Raw genomic sequence first — 20,662 nt, forward strand, 5'->3', positions numbered from 1 at the left:
GTCACCCTCCAGGCCCCCTACCCTGCCACCCTCCAGGTCCCCCTACCCTGCCACCCTCCAGGTCCCCCTACCCTGCCACCTTCCAGGCACCCTACCATGCCACCCTCCAGGTCCCCCTACCCTGCCACCCTCCAGGTCCCCCTACCCTGCCACCCTCCAGGTCCCCTACCCTGCCACCCTCCAGGTTCCCCCTACCCTGCCACCCTCCAGGTTCCCCCTACCCTGCCACCCTCCAGGCATCCCACCCTCCAGACCTCCCACCCTCCTACCCTCCAGGCCTCCCACCCTCATACCCTCCAGGCATCCCACCCTCCAGACTCCCCACCCTCCTACCCTTCAAGCCTCCCACCCTCCTACCCTCCAGGCATCCAGACCTCCCACCCTCCTACCCTTCAGGCCTCCCACCCTCCTACCCTCCAGGCTTCCCACCCTCCTACCCTCCAGGCCTCCTACCCTCCAGACCTCCCACCCTCCTACCCTTCAGGCCTCCCACCCTCCTACCCTACTACCCTCCAGGCTTCCCACCCTCCTACCCTCCAGGCTTCCCACCCTCCTACCCTCCAGGCTTCCCACCCTACTACCCTCCAGGCTTCCTACCCTCCAGACCTCCTACCCTCCTACCTTCCAGGGTTCCCACCCTCCTACCCTCCAGACCTCCAACCCTCCTACCCTCCAGGCTTCCCACCCTTCTACCTTCCAGGCTTCCCACCCTCCTACCCTCCAGGCTTCCCACCCTCCTACCTTCCAGGCTTCCCACCCTCCTACCCTCCAGGCTTCCCACCCTCCTACTCTCCAGGCTTCCCACCCTCCTACCCTCCAGGCTTCCCACCCTCCTACTCTCCAGGCTTCCCACCCTCCTACCCTCCAGGCTTCCCACCCTCCTATCCTCAAGGCTTCCCACCCTCCTATCCTCAAGGCTTTGTTTTATGTCCAGTCCTTTTGAGATGTTATGCAGCCGGTGGTTATGCGCTGGTTGCGTTCCAAATGGCACCCTATTCCTTATATAGTGCACTACTTTTAACCGGGACCCATTTGTGCTCTGGTCAAATGTAGTGCACTATATAGGGAATAGGGTGCCATTTGCGATGCAACCATTCTGTCTGATCGTTACGTCACGTATACTCATTGTCTGATCGTTACGTCACGTATACTCATTGTCTGATCGTTACGTCACGTATACTCATTGTCTGATCGTTACGTCACGTATACTCATTGTCTGATCGTTACGTCGCGTATACTCATTGTCTGATCGTTACGTCACGTATACTCATTGTCTGATCGTTACGTCACGTATACTCATTGTCTGATCGTTACGTCACGTATACTCATTGTCTGATCGTTACGTCGCGTATACTCATTGTCTGATCGTTACGTCACGTATACTCATTGTCTGATCGTTACGTCACGTATACTCATTGTCTGATCGTTACGTCGCGTATACTCATTGTCTGATCGTTACGTCGCGTATACTCATTGTCTGATCGTTACGTCACGTATACTCATTGTCTGATCGCTACGTCACGTATACTCATTGCCTGATCGCTACGTCACGTATACTCATTGTCTGATCGTTACGTCACGTATACTCATTGTCTGATCGTTACGTCGCGTATACTCATTGTCTGATCGTTACGTCACGTATACTCATTGTCTGATCGCTACGTCACGTATACTCATTGTCTGATCGTTACGTCACGTATACTCATTGTCTGATCGTTACGTCGCGTATACTCATTGTCTGATCGCTACGTCACGTATACTCATTGTCTGATCGTTACGTCACGTATACTCATTGTCTGATCGCTACGTCACGTATACTCATTGTCTGATCGTTACGTCACGTATACTCATTGTCTGATCGTTACGTCACGTATACTCATTGTCTGATCGTTACGTCACGTATACTCATTGTCTGATCGCTACGTCGCGTATACTCATTGTCTGATCGTTACGTCACGTATACTCATTGTCTGATCGCTACGTCACGTATACTCTTTGTCTGATCGTTACGTCGCGTATACTCATTGTCTGATCGTTACGTCGCGTATACTCATTGTCTGATCGTTACGTCACGTATACTCATTGTCTGATCGTTACGTCACGTATACTCATTGTCTGATCGTTACGTCACGTATACTCATTGTCTGATCGTTACGTCGCGTATACTCATTGTCTGATCGTTACGTCGCGTATACTCATTGTCTGATCGCTACGTCACGTATACTCATTGTCTGATCGTTACGTCACGTATACTCATTGTCTGATCGCTACGTCACGTATACTCATTGCCTGATCGCTACGTCACGTATACTCATTGTCTGATCGTTACGTCACGTATACTCATTGTCTGATCGTTACGTCACGTATACTCATTGTCTGATCGTTACGTCGAGTATACTCATTGCCTGATCGTTACGTCACGTATACTCATTGTCTGATCGTTACGTCACGTATACTTATTGTCTGATCGTTACGTCACGTATACTCATTGTCTGATCGCTACGTCGCGTATACTCATTGTCTGATCGTTACGTCGCGTATACTCATTGTCTGATCGTTACGTCGCGTATACTCATTGTCTGATCGTTACGTCGCGTATACTCATTGTCTGATCGTTACGTCACGTATACTCATTGTCTGATCGTTACGTCACGTATACTCATTGTCTGATCGTTACGTCGCGTATACTCATTGTCTGATCGTTACGTCACGTATACTCATTGTCTGATCGTTACGTCACGTATACTCATTGTCTGATCGTTACGTCGCGTATACTCATTGTCTGATCGTTACGTCGCGTATACTCATTGTCTGATCGTTACGTCACGTATACTCATTGTCTGATCGCTACGTCACGTATACTCATTGCCTGATCGCTACGTCACGTATACTCATTGTCTGATCGTTACGTCACGTATACTCATTGTCTGATCGTTACGTCGCGTATACTCATTGTCTGATCGTTACGTCACGTATACTCATTGTCTGATCGTTACGTCGCGTATACTCATTGCCTGATCGCTACGTCGCGTATACTCATTGTCTGATCGCTACGTCACGTATACTCATTGTCTGATCGTTACGTCACGTATACTCATTGTCTGATCGTTACGTCGCGTATACTCATTGTCTGATCGCTACGTCACGTATACTCATTGTCTGATCGTTACGTCACGTATACTCATTGTCTGATCGCTACGTCACGTATACTCATTGTCTGATCGTTACGTCACGTATACTCATTGTCTGATCGTTACGTCACGTATACTCATTGTCTGATCGTTACGTCACGTATACTCATTGTCTGATCGCTACGTCGCGTATACTCATTGTCTGATCGTTACGTCACGTATACTCATTGTCTGATCGCTACGTCACGTATACTCTTTGTCTGATCGTTACGTCGCGTATACTCATTGTCTGATCGTTACGTCGCGTATACTCATTGTCTGATCGTTACGTCACGTATACTCATTGTCTGATCGTTACGTCACGTATACTCATTGTCTGATCGTTACGTCACGTATACTCATTGTCTGATCGTTACGTCGCGTATACTCATTGTCTGATCGTTACGTCGCGTATACTCATTGTCTGATCGCTACGTCACGTATACTCATTGTCTGATCGTTACGTCACGTATACTCATTGTCTGATCGCTACGTCACGTATACTCATTGCCTGATCGCTACGTCACGTATACTCATTGTCTGATCGTTACGTCACGTATACTCATTGTCTGATCGTTACGTCACGTATACTCATTGTCTGATCGTTACGTCGAGTATACTCATTGCCTGATCGTTACGTCACGTATACTCATTGTCTGATCGTTACGTCACGTATACTTATTGTCTGATCGTTACGTCACGTATACTCATTGTCTGATCGCTACGTCGCGTATACTCATTGTCTGATCGTTACGTCGCGTATACTCATTGTCTGATCGTTACGTCGCGTATACTCATTGTCTGATCGTTACGTCGCGTATACTCATTGTCTGATCGTTACGTCGCGTATACTCATTGTCTGATCGTTACGTCACGTATACTCATTGTCTGATCGTTACGTCACGTATACTCATTGTCTGATCGTTACGTCACGTATACTCATTGTCTGATCGTTACGTCACGTATACTCATTGTCTGATCGTTACGTCACGTATACTCATTGCCTGATCGTTACGTCACGTATACTCATTGCCTGATCGTTACGTCACGTATACTCATTGTCTGATCGTTACGTCACGTATACTCATTGCCTGATCGTTACGTGACGTATACTCATTGCCTGATCGCTACGTCACGTATACTCATTGTCTGATCGCTACGTCACGTATACTCATTGTCTGATCGCTACGTCACGTATACTCATTGTCTGATCGCTACGTCACGTATACTCATTGTCTGATCGTTACGTCACGTATACTCATTGTCTGATCGTTACGTCACGTATACTCATTGTCTGATCGTTACGTCACGTATACTCATTGTCTGATCGTTACGTCACGTATACTCATTGTCTGATCGTTACGTCACGTATACTCATTGTCTGATCGCTACGTCACGTATACTCATTGTCTGATCGCTACGTCGCGTATACTCATTGTCTGATCGCTACGTCGCGTATACTCATTGTCTGATCGTTACGTCACGTATGCTCATTGTCTGATCGTTACGTCGCGTATACTCATTGTCTGATCGTTACGTCGCGTATACTCATTGTCTGATCGTTACGTCGCGTATACTCATTGTCTGATCGTTACGTCACGTATACTCATTGTCTGATCGTTACGTCGCGTATACTCATTGTCTGATCGTTACGTCGCGTATACTCATTGTCTGATCGTTACGTCGCGTATACTCATTGTCTGATCGCTACGTCGCGTATACTCATTGTCTGATCGTTACGTCACGTATACTCATTGTCTGATCGTTACGTCGCGTATACTCATTGTCTGATCGTTACGTCGCGTATACTCATTGTCTGATCGTTACGTCGCGTATACTCTTTGTCTGATCGTTACGTCACGTATACTCATTGTCTGATCGTTACGTCACGTATACTCATTGTCTGATCGTTACGTCACGTATACTCATTGTCTGATCGCTACGTCACGTATACTCATTGTCTGATCGCTACGTCGCGTATACTCATTGTCTGATCGCTACGTCGCGTATACTCATTGTCTGATCGTTACGTCACGTATACTCATTGTCTGATCGTTACGTCACGTATACTCATTGTCTGATCGTTACGTCACGTATACTCATTGTCTGATCGTTACGTCGCGTCTACTCATTGTCTGATCGTTACGTCACGTATACTCATTGTCTGATCGTTATGTCGCGTATACTCATTGTCTGATCGTTACGTCGCGTATACTCATTGTCTGATCGTTACGTCGCGTATACTCATTGTCTGATCGTTACGTCACGTATACTCATTGTCTGATCGTTACGTCACGTATACTCATTGTCTGATCGTTACGTCGCGTATACTCATTGTCTGATCGTTACGTCGCGTATACTCATTGTCTGATCGTTACGTCACGTATACTCATTGCCTGATCGTTACGTCACGTATACTCATTGCCTGATCGCTACGTCACGTATACTCATTGTCTGATCGTTACGTCGCGTATACTCATTGTCTGATCGTTACGTCGCGTATACTCATTGTCTGATCGTTACGTCACGTATACTCATTGTCTGATCGTTACGTCGCGTATACTCATTGTCTGATCGTTACGTCGCGTATACTCATTGTCTGATCGTTACGTCACGTATACTCATTGTCTGATCGTTACGTCGCGTATACTCATTGTCTGATCGTTACGTCGCGTATACTCATTGTCTGATCGTTACGTCGCGTATACTCATTGTCTGATCGTTACGTCGCGTATACTCATTGTCTGATCGTTACGTCACGTATACTCATTGTCTGATCGTTACGTCGCGTATACTCATTGCCTGATCGTTACGTCGCGTATACTCATTGTCTGATCGTTACGTCGCGTATACTCATTGTCTGATCGTTACGTCACGTATACTCATTGTCTGATCGTTACGTCACGTATACTCATTGTCTGATCGTTACGTCGCGTATACTCATTGTCTGATCGTTACGTCGCGTATACTCATTGCCTGATCGTTACGTCACGTATACTCATTGTCTGATCGTTACGTCGCGTATACTCATTGTCTGATCGTTACGTCACGTATACTCATTGCCTGATCGTTACGTCGCGTATACTCATTGCCTGATCGCTACGTCGCGTATACTCATTGTCTGATCGTTACGTCGCGTATACTCATTGTCTGATCGTTACGTCACGTATACTCATTGTCTGATCGTTACGTCACGTATACTCATTGTCTGATCGTTACGTCACGTATACTCATTGTCTGATCGTTACGTCGCGTATACTCATTGTCTGATCGTTACGTCACGTATACTCATTGCCTGATCGTTACGTCACGTATACTCATTGCCTGATCGTTACGTCACGTATACTCATTGCCTGATCGCTACGTCGCGTATACTCATTGTCTGATCGTTACGTCACGTATACTCATTGTCTGATCGTTACGTCGCGTATACTCATTGTCTGATCGTTACGTCACGTATACTCATTGTCTGATCGTTACGTCGCGTATACTCATTGTCTGATCGTTACGTCACGTATACTCATTGTCTGATCGTTACGTCGCGTATACTCATTGTCTGATCGTTACGTCGCGTATACTCATTGTCTGATCGCTACGTCACGTATACTCATTGTCTGATCGTTACGTCACGTATACTCATTGCCTGATCGCTACGTCACGTATACTCATTGTCTGATCGCTACGTCACGTATACTCATTGTCTGATCGTTACGTCACGTATACTCATTGTCTGATCGTTACGTCACGTATACTCATTGTCTGATCGTTACGTCACGTATACTCATTGCCTGATCGCTACGTCACGTATACTCATTGTCTGATCGCTACGTCACGTATACTCATTGTCTGATCGTTACGTCACGTATACTCATTGTCTGATCGTTACGTCACGTATACTCATTGTCTGATCGTTACGTCACGTATACTCATTGTCTGATCGTTACGTCACGTATACTCATTGTCTGATCGTTACGTCACGTATACTCATTGTCTGATCGCTACGTCACGTATACTCATTGTCTGATCGTTACGTCACGTATACTCATTGCCTGATCGCTACGTCACGTATACTCATTGTCTGATCGCTACGTCACGTATACTCATTGTCTGATCGTTACGTCACGTATACTCATTGTCTGATCGTTACGTCACGTATACTCATTGTCTGATCGTTACGTCACGTATACTCATTGTCTGATCGTTACGTCACGTATACTCATTGTCTGATCGCTACGTCACGTATACTCATTGTCTGATCGTTACGTCACGTATACTCATTGTCTGATCGCTACGTCACGTATACTCATTGTCTGATCGCTACGTCACGTATACTCATTGTCTGATCGTTACGTCACGTATACTCATTGTCTGATCGTTACGTCACGTATACTCATTGTCTGATCGTTACGTCACGTATACTCATTGTCTGATCGCTACGTCACGTATACTCATTGTCTGATCGTTACGTCACGTATACTCATTGTCTGATCGTTACGTCACGTATACTCATTGTCTGATCGTTACGTCACGTATACTCATTGTCTGATCGTTACGTCACGTATACTCATTGTCTGATCGTTACGTCACGTATACTCATTGTCTGATCGTTACGTCACGTATACTCATTGCCTGATCGTTACGTCACGTATACTCATTGTCTGATCGTTACGTCACGTATACTCATTGTCTGATCGTTACGTCACGTATACTCATTGCCTGATCGTTACGTCACGTATACTCATTGTCTGATCGTTACGTCACGTATACTCATTGCCTGATCGTTACGTCACGTATACTCATTGTCTGATCGTTACGTCACGTATACTCATTGTCTGATCGTTACGTCACGTATACTCATTGTCTGATCGTTACGTCACGTATACTCATTGTCTGATCGTTACGTCACGTATACTCATTGTCTGATCGCTACGTCACGTATACTCATTGTCTGATCGTTACGTCACGTATACTCATTGCCTGATCGCTACGTCACGTATACTCATTGTCTGATCGCTACGTCACGTATACTCATTGTCTGATCGTTACGTCACGTATACTCATTGTCTGATCGTTACGTCACGTATACTCATTGTCTGATCGCTACGTCACGTATACTCATTGTCTGATCGTTACGTCACGTATACTCATTGCCTGATCGCTACGTCACGTATACTCATTGTCTGATCGCTACGTCACGTATACTCATTGTCTGATCGTTACGTCACGTATACTCATTGTCTGATCGTTACGTCACGTATACTCATTGTCTGATCGTTACGTCACGTATACTCATTGTCTGATCGTTACGTCACGTATACTCATTGTCTGATCGTTACGTCACGTATACTCATTGTCTGATCGTTACGTCACGTATACTCATTGTCTGATCGTTACGTCACGTATACTCATTGTCTGATCGTTACGTCACGTATACTCATTGTCTGATCGTTACGTCGCGTATACTCATTGTCTGATCGTTACGTCGCGTATACTCATTGTCTGATCGTTACGTCACGTATACTCATTGTCTGATCGTTACGTCACGTATACTCATTGTCTGATCGTTACGTCGCGTATACTCATTGTCTGATCGTTACGTCGCGTATACTCATTGTCTGATCGTTACGTCACGTATACTCATTGTCTGATCGTTACGTCGCGTATACTCATTGTCTGATCGTTACGTCGCGTATACTCATTGCCTGATCGTTACGTCACGTATACTCATTGTCTGATCGTTACGTCGCGTATACTCATTGTCTGATCGTTACGTCGCGTATACTCATTGTCTGATCGTTACGTCACGTATACTCATTGTCTGATCGTTACGTCACGTATACTCATTGTCTGATCGTTACGTCGCGTATACTCATTGTCTGATCGTTACGTCGCGTATACTCATTGTCTGATCGTTACGTCACGTATACTCATTGTCTGATCGTTACGTCACGTATACTCATTGTCTGATCGTTACGTCACGTATACTCATTGTCTGATCGTTACGTCGCGTATACTCATTGTCTGATCGTTATGAGAGCCATGTTCTGTGATCTATTCAGTGGCGCGTGGTAGGTTCTTCTCCACAACAATGATGTCTGTTCTACCCTGAACTGATCAAATGTGTCCTAGTCTCAAGCTTCCTTCCTGTCGATCCCAGTGTGTTTCAACATGTCAGTGATGAGAACGACAAATAAGGAGAGGGGGGAAAAAAATCTAATCTTGGTTATTTCTTTTTTTTTTGTCCGTTTGTTGTCCAGTTGGAGAGGGCTTACTCTGTCTGTGGCACCATTGAGTACATGGCCCCAGAGATCGCAGAGGGAGGAGAGGCTGGCCATGACATGGTAATTTATCATTTAGAACCCCCCCCCACCCGAGGTCTTGTTATGTTGTACTGTACTTGACCCAAATGCACAATGGTACACAGACAGGTGTAGCTCACTTATAACTGGGTGTAGTCTGCTGCACACCTGTGAAGGCTGCCTCTGGTGTCTGGGGTGCTGTTCCAGACTGCCTACATTGCATCATTTGTACAACGCGTCTGCAATGTAGGCAGTCTGGAACGTATGTAGGCCTATATCATATTCTGTCATAGTAATGATACTAATAATAATAATGACACTTTATTCATCCACATGTACCTGTGTTCCAGGCTGTAGACTGGTGGAGCCTTGGAGTATTAATGTATGAACTTATGACGGGTGGATCACCATTCACTGTCGATGGAGACCAGAACTCTCATACAGATATCGCCAAGTAAGTATTCCCCCAGATCTATCTCCTAACATGTGGACCCCTGAAATAATTACTGCTGCATCAGCAATGGCTATTAGGGATGCTAATAAACTGAACTCGACATCCATTCGGTTTCCCGATACGCTGAAAAACAAAACAATCTTTCACTTGTCTTCTTTACCAAGCGAGAAGTACTTGGTAGTGTGTGTGTGTGTGTGTGTGTGTGTGTGTGTGTGTGTGTGTAATCAGTTTGGGCTGATCAAACAAATAGACACATTTCCAAGTTCTCCCCAAAAAATGGACAATACAGTATTGTTCTAGAACTGGCCACTAACTGTATAGAACGGTAGCTGTGTTCTCGTTTTCTGTCTTTCTGGATTGTCTCAACCACTTGAAAATACTGTAAGTTCTTTCATTCATTCTTTCATGTGTTTCCTCTGGAATTAAATACTCATCCTGTTGATGTACTGTATGTCAGTGAGGGGTATTTCAAATCCAATCCTGGAAGGCTCAAGTGCTGCTGGTTTTCTGCTTTACATGGTGTCCCAGGTCTAAATCAGTCCCTGATTCCAGGGGAAGAAGGAAAATCAGCAGTGGAACTGCCTTCAAAGGTCCAGATTTGAATTTGCTTGATGTATTTATTATTATAATATAAATCCTGTCCAACCCGGACTTCTGTCACCTCTCAGGAGGATCTCGAAGAAGGACCCTCCGTTCCCCAAAGACATGAGCTCTCTGGCCAAAGACCTCATCCAGCGCCTCCTCATCAAAGACCCAAAGAAGAGACTGGGCTCTGGGCCTGACGGAGCTGACAACGTTAAGAAACATCCATTCTACCAGGTAAGAGAGAGGAGGGGCAGCTCCTTAACATGGTACCAGCGCCATTTCCTTAGCCTGATCTCAGATCTGTTTATGCTGCATAGCCAACTCCTATGGACATTGTCATTGCTAAGGACCATATGAGTTAGCTATACAGCACAAACAGATCTGGGACAGAGCTAGTATCTCCTCTAACACATTGAGTACATCTTGTCCATATACATTGTAGGTCTATTGGTACATACCATACAGTATATTTGCCTTTGTTGATAAAATGGTGCTTGAAGGAGAAATGGTTTCTGATTTTATAGCGTTCTGTTGGGTTTCATCTTCTCTCCTTTTAGAAGATAAACTGGGAGGACCTGGCAGCTAAGCGGTTGCTCGCCCCGTTCAAGCCGGTGATCAGGGATGAGCTGGATGTCAGCAACTTTGCGGAGGAGTTCACCGAAATGGACCCCACCTACTCCCCTGCAGCGATGCCTCAGAACTGTGACCGCGTCTTTCAGGTGGGACAGAAGTGTCCTCAATAGCTCGTTTAAGGTCAATACCAGCCTGTCTGTGTGCACATTGGTATTCAAATTGACTAAAGGGCTTTTCATTCAAAGCATAATTATAGCCATACTCAGTTTGGATAGGCCTAACAGATGTGAATGACTATTTATGCTATAGCTTTGAACCATAATGTGGCTTTCAGACCCTATTCATAAAGCGTTTCACACTGAGCATGACTGCTGATCTAGGATCAGTTTTTCTTTTTGGATCATAATTATAGGACAGAGGGACCGGATCGTAGATCTGCACTCCTACACTTAGACGCTTTATGAATACAGCTGTATGCCAGCTTATGGTCGCGTGTCTGATTGATGTAGTCTATTGCGTGAAATCTCAGCTGTGATTGCCATGCCTTCTGGCTCCTCGAGCCTGGCGGATCAATAGGCCCATTAAAAGGGGCTTCTCTCTTTTTCTCTGCTGGAATAAAAGGTTATGGTTCCAGAGAATCACCATGTCTGCCTCAATTACGCCTTAAACCTCTGATTGCCAACTATCTTGGCTTGTCTTGTTTTATTTCCCCACTTTCACATATACTGGAATTTGTAGGCTAGTCTTTATCATTTACAGCCAGGCCTTAGCGTTAGATAGAGATAGTGGCTGAGAACACAACGTTTAACTCGGGGGTCTGCTCTCCCACTCGCCTCACAAAACAAAATTAAATTGCATTATAAACTGGGTGGTTCGAGCCCTAAATGCTGATTGGCTGACAGATGTGGTATATTAATTATAGCCCCGACAAGATATAATTTCACAGCAGAGCAATCAGATATTGAAGCCTGGCAATTTGGGCATTCTCATGCTTCCATCCCCATTCATCCATCCATCAATCCTTCCGTCCATACATGGTTCTTACTGTGTGTGTGTGTGTGTGTGTGTGTGTGTGTGTGTGTGTGTGTGTGTGTGTGTGTGTGTGTGTGTGTGTGTGTGTGTGTGTGTGTGTGTGTGTGTGTGTGTGTGTGTGTGTGTGTGTGTGTGTGTGTGTGTGTGTGTGTGTGCGCACGCATATAAGCGTGTAAACCCTGGGCCCTGCACAGCTGGAGCCAGGCAGCACATCCCAATCCCATCATAGATGACAGTTCTAACAATGAGCACAGATGGACAACCAATGAATGGCAGCCATTGTCACGCTCACTCCAGTTTTTACAGTATTGACAGGTTATAATTAGTTCTTGACTGAGCTGTAATGGGATGGCCTGGTTATACAAAAAACGAAGTCTCTGGTAGGCACTATACTGTGAAGGGTATACCAGTCTCTGGTAGGCACTATACTGTGAAGGGTATACCAGTCTCTGGTAGGCACTATACTGTGAAGGGTATACCAGTCTCTGGTAGGCACTATACTGTGAAGGGTATACCAGTCTCTGGTAGGCACTATACTGTGAAGGGTATACCAGTCTCTGGTAGGCACTATACTGTGAAGGGTATACCAGTCTCTGGTAGGCACTATACTGTGAAGGGTATACCAGTCTCTGGTAGGCACTATACTGTGAAGGGTATTCCAGTCTCTGGTAGGCACTATACTGTGAAGGGTATACCAGTCTCTGGTAGGCACTATACTGTGAAGGGTATTCCAGTCTCTGGTAGGCACTATACTGTGAAGGGTATACCAGTCTCTGGTAGGCACTATACTGTGAAGGGTATACCAGTCTCTGGTAGGCACTATACTGTGAAGGGTATACCAGTCTCTGGTAGGCACTATACTGTGAACGGTATACCAGTCTCTGTCCTGTGCTTCAAATGACAGTTGTGCATATTAAACCTTGTCTTCTTCCTATGTATGCGTCAACTCGTTCAAGGCCCCCTCCTGCTTCATCTCTCTCTGTGTCTCCTGGTTACAGGGCTACTCGTTCATGGCCCCCTCCTGCTTCATCTCTCTCTGTGTCTCCTGGTTACAGGGCTACTCGTTCATGGCCCCCTCCATCTTGTTCAAGAGAAATGCTGTGATGGATGACACGCTGCAGCTGTGTGGAGGATCAAGATCACAGAGACCAGGGTCTGCTGCTGTGGCCCGCAGCGCCATGATTAAGGTACAACACACACACACACACAGCTGGGTGGGGGTTCAGGATCACAGAGACCAGGGTCTGCTGCTGTGGCCCGCAGCGCCATGATTAAGGTACAACACACACACACACACACACACAGCTGGGTGGGGGTTCAGGATTGCTGTGGCCTGCAACACCATGTTGAAGGTACAGCAGTGTTACTGTGTGTGTACAGTACAGTAGAGTTAGATGGATAGGGTTATCTCTTCCCTCCACACACACACACTTAGGCTAGGCAGCATTAACTACGTTTTTGGGGGGGGGTTTGTTATCTCCTCTGCTCTCTCATCCTTGCTTCATTAAGCTCTATAATGAGTCTTGATGTGTGTGGCTGTGTACTGTGGTGTCTCTAATATAACATATAGTTAACATTTAACATATAGTTAACATATGACATATAGTTAACATATAACATATAGTTAACATATAGTTACAACATTGGATCACATTGAAAATAGGATTGTTACTCAGTTGCTTGGTCTGAGGCGTGATGAGGTATAGACAGACTTTGTAATAAGATGGCTTTGATTTGACCTAAACAATGATTTCCCTTCCTTTAGGACTCTCTGTTTTACATGAACTATGAGATGGACCTGAAGGACAATGCCCTTGGTGAAGGAAGCTTCTCTATCTGTAGGCAGTGCACCCACAAGAAGACTGGACAGATGTACGCTGTGAAGATCGTCAGTAAGAGGTACTGTTACCATAGTCCTGCCTGATCCCAGATCAGTTGGTGCTGAATGGTCTGCTCATACAGTATGATTATTGTCAGGCCAAACTGACACGTACCAGGCCCAGACCAGCCCTTCCCGGAGATAGCTCACTGAGGGCGTTGGTTGGCTAACTAGCTAACTGTATGTGATGGCATTGTGATGTAAATGTGGTCCTCTGGACGTCAGTGTGGTCCTCTGGACGTCCGTGTGGTCCTCTGGACGTCCGTGTGGTCCGTGTGGTCCTCTGGACGTCAGTGTGGTCCTCTGGACGTCCGTGTGGTCCTCTGGACGTCCGTGTGGTCCGTGTGGTCCTCTGGACGTCCGTGTGGTCCTCTGGACGTCCGTGTGGTCCTCAGTAGCTCAATTGGTAGAGCATGGCTCTTTAGTGGGTTTGATTGGCCAGTCCATCCAGACATAAAAAGTGTATGTATGCAAAACTGTTAGTCGGTTTGGGTAAAAGCATCTGCTAAATGGTGTATGTATGTGTATATATATATGCCATCCCATATATATATATATATACACATACATACACCATATATATATATATATATATATATATATATATATATATATATATATATTATATATTATATATATGTTATATATTATATATATGTCAATTGCAGGCCAGCAGACTATTACAGGAGACTGCTCTGTGATTATAACACCTCTTGGCTACTGGAGGATGAAGGGTGCTGCTGACACTTTACCTGACAGGAAAATGCTGTAGTGGTGAAACTGACCTTACTGTTCAGGGATGACATTCTTATTCTTATTTTTTTATTGTATATATACAGTACCAGTCAAAAGTTTGGACACACCTACTCATTCAATGGTTTTTCTTTATTTTTACTATTTTCTACATTGCAGAATAATAGTGAAGTCATCAACTATGAAATAACACATATGGAATCATGTAGTAACCAAAAAAGTGTTAAACAAATCAAAATATATTTTAGATTCTTTAAAGTAGCCACCCTTTGCCTTGATGACAGCTTTGCACACTCTTGGCATTCTCTCAACCAGCTTCATGAGGAATGCTTTTCCAACAGTCTTGAAGGAGTTCCCACATATGCTGCGGACTTGTTAGCTGCTTTTCCTTCACTCTGCGGTCCAACTCATCCCAAACCATCTCAATTGGGTTGAAGTGATTGTGGAGGTCAGGTCATCTGATGCAGCACTCCATCACTCTTCTTCTTGGTCAAATAGCCCTTACACAGCCTGGAGGTGTGTTGGGTCATTGTCCTGTTGAAAAACAAATGATAGTCCCACTAAGCGCAAACCAGATGGGATGGCATATCGCTGCAGAATGCTGTGGTAGCCATGCTGGTTAAGTATGCCTTGAATTCTAAATAAATCACAGACAGTGTCACCAGCAAAGCACCATCACACCACCACCTCCATGCTTCACGGTGGGAACCACACATGCAGAGATCATCTGTCCCCCCACTCTACGTCTCACAAAGACACGGCAGTTGGAACCAAAAATCTCAAATTTGGACAGATTTCCACCGGTCTAATGTCCATTGCTCATGTTTCTTGGCCCAAGCAAGTCTCTTCATCTTATTGGTGTCCTTTAGTAGTGGTTTCTTTGCAGCAAATCAACCACGAAGGCCTGATTCACGCAGTCTTCTCTGAACAGTTGATGTTGAGATGTGTCTTACTTGAAGTATTTATTTGGGCTACAATTTCTGAGGCTGGTAACTCTAATGAACTTATCCTCTGCAGCAGAGGTAACTGAGTCTTCCTTTCCTATGGCGGTCCTCATGAGAGCCAGCTTTAAATTTTCCATATTGATTGACCTTGATGTTTTAAAGTAATGATGGCCTGTCGTTTCTCTTTGCTTATTTGAGCTGTTCTTGCCATAATATGGACTTGGTATTTTACCAAATAAATCTTCTGTTTACCACCCCTACCTTGAATGAGTAGCTGTGTCCAAACTTGACTGGTACTGTGTATACATAATGTGTTTTACTCCCTTTTCGTCATATCTAATTGTGATCTTGTCTCATCGCTGCAACTCCCCAACGGGCTCCGAAACATGACCCGCCAGACCACGCTCCTTAACACCCGCCCGTTTAACCCGGAACCCAGCCCGCACCAATGTGTCAGAGGAAACACTGTTCAACTGACGTCCGACGTCAGCCTGCAGACGCCGGGTCCAGCACAAGGAGTCGCTAGAGCATGATGAGCCAAGTAAAGCACCCCCCCCCCGGCCAAACCCTCCCCTAACCCGGACGATGCTGTGACAATTGTGCGCCGCCCTATCGGACAGCCTGGGATTGATCCCGGGTCTGTAGTAACGCCTCAAGCACTGTGATGCTGTGCTTTAGACCGCAGTGCCACTTGGGAGGCTGATGACACTCTCTGTCACCATGTGTTCTGTCTCTCCCCTCTAGAATGGAGGCTCCTTTCTGTTCTGGGATGACTCTGTGTTCTGTCTCTCCCCTCTAGAATGGAGGCTCCTTTCTGTTCTGGGATGACTCTGTGTTCTGTCTCTCCCCTCTAGAATGGAGGCTCCTTTCTGTTCTGGGATGACTCTGTGTCCTGTCTCTCCCCTCTAGGATGGAGGCTCCTTTCTGTTCTGGGATGACTCTGTGTTCTGTCTCTCCCCTCTAGAATGGAGGCTCCTTTCTGTTCAGGGATGACTCTGTGTTCTGTCTCTCCCCTCTAGGATGGAGGCTCCTTTCTGTTCAGGGATGACTCTGTGTTCTGTCTCTCCCCTCTAGGATGGAGGCTCCTTTCTGTTCAGGGATGACTGTGTTCTGTCTCTCCCCTCTAGAATGGAGGCTCCTTTCTGTTCAGGGATGACTCTGTGTTCTGTCTCTCCCCTCTAGGATGGAGGCTCCTTTCTGTTCAGGGATGACTCTGTGTTCTGTCTCTCCCCTCTAGGATGGAGGCTCCTTTCTGTTCTGGGATGACTCTGTGTTCTGTCTCTCCCCTCTAGGATGGAGGCTCCTTTCTGTTCTGGGATGACTCTGTGTCCTGTCTCTCCCCTCTACAGGGATGACTCTGTGTCCTGTCTCTCCCCTCTAGGATGGAGGCTCCTTTCTGTTCTGGGATGACTCTGTGTTCTGTCTCTCCCCTCTAGGATGGAGGCTCCTTTCTGTTCAGGGATGACTCTGTGTTCTGTCTCTCCCCTCTAGGATGGAGGCTCCTTTCTGTTCAGGGATGACTCTGTGTTCTGTCTCTCCCCTCTAGGATGGAGGCTCCTTTCTGTTCAGGGCTGACTCTGTGTTCTGTCTCTCCCCTCTAGGATGGAGGCTCCTTTCTGTTCAGGGATGACTCTGTGTTCTGTCTCTCCCCTCTAGGATGGAGGCTCCTTTCTGTTCAGGGATGACTCTGTGTTCTGTCTCTCCCCTCTAGGATGGAGGCTCCTTTCTGTTCTGGGATGACTCTGTGTCCTGTCTCTCCCCTCTAGGATGGAGGCTCCTTTCTGTTCAGGGATGACTCTGTGTTCTGTCTCTCCCCTCTAGGATGGAGGCTCCTTTCTGTTCTGGGATGACTCTGTGTTCTGTCTCTCCCCTCTAGGATGGAGGCTCCTTTCTGTTCAGGGATGACTCTGTGTTCTGTCTCTCCCCTATAGGATGGAGGCTCCTTTCTGTTCAGGGATGACTCTGTGTTCTGTCTCTCCCCTCTAGGATGGAGGCTCCTTTCTGTTCTGGGATGACTCTGTGTCCTGTCTCTCCCCTCTACAGGGATGACTCTGTGTCCTGTCTCTTCCCTCTAGGATGGAGGCTCCTTTCTGTTCTGGGATGACTCTGTGTTCTGTCTCTCCCCTCTAGGATGGAGGCTCCTTTCTGTTCAGGGATGACTCTGTGTTCTGTCTCTCCCCTCTAGGATGGAGGCTCCTTTCTGTTCTGGGATGACTCTGTGTCCTGTCTCTCCCCTCTACAGGGATGACTCTGTGTCCTGTCTCTCCCCTCTAGGATGGAGGCTCCTTTCTGTTCTGGGATGACTGTGTTCTGTCTCTCCCCTCTAGGATGGAGGCTCCTTTCTGTTCAGGGATGACTCTGTGTTCTGTCTCTCCCCTCTAGGATGGAGGCTCCTTTCTGTTCAGGGATGACTCTGTGTCCTGTCTCTCCCCTCTAGGATGGAGGCTCCTTTCTGTTCTGGGATGACTCTGTGTTCTGTCTCTCCCCTCTAGGATGGAGGCTCCTTTCTGTTCAGGGATGACTCTGTGTTCTGTCTCTCCCCTCTAGAATGGAGGCTCCTTTCTGTTCAGGGATGACTCTGTGTTCTGTCTCTCCCCTCTAGAATGGAGGCTCCTTTCTGTTCAGGGATGACTCTGTGTTCTGTCTCTCCCCTCTAGGATGGAGGCTCCTTTCTGTTCAGGGATGACTCTGTGTCCTGTCTCTCCCCTCTAGAATGGAGGCTCCTTTCTGTTCAGGGATGACTCTGTGTTCTGTCTCTCCCCTCTAGGATGGAGGCTCCTTTCTGTTCAGGGATGACTCTGTGTTCTGTCTCTCCCCTCTAGGATGGAGGCTCCTTTCTGTTCAGGGATGACTCTGTGTTCTGTCTCTCCCCTCTAGGATGGAGGCTCCTTTCTGTTCAGGGATGACTCTGTGTTCTGTCTCTCCCCTCTAGGATGGAGGCTCCTTTCTGTTCAGGGATGACTCTGTGTTCTGTCTCTCCCCTCTAGGATGGAGGCTCCTTTCTGTTCAGGGATGACTCTGTGTTCTGTCTCTCCCCTCTAGGATGGAGGCTCCTTTCTGTTCAGGGATGACTCTGTGTTCTGTCTCTCCCCTCTAGGATGGAGGCTCCTTTCTGTTCAGGGATGACTCTGTGTTCTGTCTCTCCCCTCTAGGATGGAGGCTCCTTTCTGTTCAGGGATGACTCTGTGTTCTGTCTCTCCCCTCTAGGATGGAGGCTCCTTTCTGTTCAGGGATGACTCTGTGTCCTGTCTCTCCCCTCTAGAATGGAGGCTCCTTTCTGTTCAGGGATGACTCTGTGTTCTGTCTCTCCCTCTAGGATGGAGGCTCCTTTCTGTTCAGGGATGACTCTGTGTTCTGTCTCTCCCCTCTAGGATGGAGGCTCCTTTCTGTTCAGGGATGACTCTGTGTTCTGTCTCTCCCCTCTAGGATGGAGGCTCCTTTCTGTTCAGGGATGACTCTGTGTTCTGTCTCTCCCCTCTAGGATGGAGGCTCCTTTCTGTTCAGGGATGACTCTGTGTTCTGTCTCTCCCCTCTAGGATGGAGGCTCCTTTCTGTTCAGGGATGACTCTGTGTTCTGTCTCTCCCCTCTAGGATGGAGGCTCCTTTCTGTTCAGGGATGACTCTGTGTTCCTGTCTCTCCCCTCTAGGATGGAGGCTCCTTTCTGTTCAGGGATGACTCTGTGTTCTGTCTCTCCCCTCTAGGATGGAGGCTCCTTTCTGTTCAGGGATGACTCTGTGTTCTGTCTCTCCCTCTAGGATGGAGGCTCCTTTCTGTTCAGGGATGACTCTGTGTTCTGTCTCTCCCCTCTAGGATGGAGGCTCCTTTCTGTTCAGGGATGACTCTGTGTTCTGTCTCTCCCCTCTAGGATGGAGGCTCCTTTCTGTTCAGGGATGACTCTGTGTTCTGTCTCTCCCCTCTAGGATGGAGGCTCCTTTCTGTTCAGGGATGACTCTGTGTCCTGTCTCTCCCCTCTACAGGGATGACTCTGTGTCCTGTCTCTTCCCTCTAGGATGGAGGCTCCTTTCTGTTCTGGGATGACTCTGTGTTCTGGTCTCTCCCCTCTAGGATGGAGGCTCCTTTCTGTTCAGGGATGACTCTGTGTTCTGTCTCTCCCCTCTAGGATGGAGGCTCCTTTCTGTTCAGGGATGACTCTGTGTTCTGTCTCTCCCCTCTAGGATGGAGGCTCCTTTCTGTTCTGGGATGACTCTGCTGTCCTGTCTCTCCCCTCTACAGGGATGACTCTGTGTCCTGTCTCTCCCCTCTAGGATGGAGGCTCCTTTCTGTTCTGGGATGACTGTGTTCTGTCTCTCCCCTCTAGGATGGAGGCTCCTTTCTGTTCTGGGATGACTCTGTGTTCTGTCTCTCCCCTCTAGGATGGAGGCTCCTTTCTGTTCAGGGATGACTCTGTGTTCTGTCTCTCCCCTCTAGGATGGAGGCTCCTTTCTGTTCTGGGATGACTCTGTGTTCTGTCTCTCCCCTCTAGGATGGAGGCTCCTTTCTGTTCAGGGAAGACTCTGTGTTCTGTCTCTCCCCTCTAGGATGGAGCTCCTTTCTGTTCTGGATGACTGTGTTCTGTCTCTCCCCTCTAGGATGGAGGCTCCTTTCTGTTCTGGGATGACTCTGTGTTCTGTCCCTCCCTCTAGGATGGAGGCTCCTTTCTGTTCAGGGATGACTCTGTGTTCTGTCTCTCCCTCTAGGATGGAGGCTCCTTTCTGTTCAGGGATGACTCTGTGTTCTGTCTCTCCCCTCTAGGATGGAGGCTCCTTTCTGTTCAGGGATGACTCTGTGTTCTGTCTCTCCCCTCTAGAATGGAGGCTCCTTTCTGTTCTGGGATGACTCTGTGTTTCTCTGTCTCTCCCCTCTAGAATGGAGGCTCCTTTCTGTTCTGGGATGACTCTGTGTCCTGTCTCTCCCCTCTAGGATGGAGGCTCCTTTCTGTTCTGGGATGACTCTGTCCTGTCTCTCCCTCTCT

At 47.0% G+C, this 20,662-nt stretch overlaps 1 protein-coding gene across 1 annotated transcript in view; it reads left to right on the top strand.

Moving 5' to 3' along the window:
* The window catches only part of LOC120023023 (ribosomal protein S6 kinase alpha-5-like), a 69,196-nt gene that overhangs the window by 34,017 nt on the left and 14,517 nt on the right, over window positions 1-20,662 (top strand). Inside the window, exons 6-11 of the mRNA XM_038966974.1 lie at window positions 9,428-9,511; window positions 9,820-9,923; window positions 10,592-10,742; window positions 11,066-11,227; window positions 13,169-13,300; window positions 13,879-14,012. Of these exons, the coding sequence (XP_038822902.1) occupies window positions 9,428-9,511; window positions 9,820-9,923; window positions 10,592-10,742; window positions 11,066-11,227; window positions 13,169-13,300; window positions 13,879-14,012 (767 nt within the window). The remainder of the gene's footprint in view (window positions 1-9,427; window positions 9,512-9,819; window positions 9,924-10,591; window positions 10,743-11,065; window positions 11,228-13,168; window positions 13,301-13,878; window positions 14,013-20,662) is intronic.

Source organism: Salvelinus namaycush, chromosome 28 (genome assembly GCF_016432855.1).
Source record: "Salvelinus namaycush isolate Seneca chromosome 28, SaNama_1.0, whole genome shotgun sequence".
NCBI lineage: Eukaryota > Metazoa > Chordata > Actinopteri > Salmoniformes > Salmonidae > Salvelinus > Salvelinus namaycush.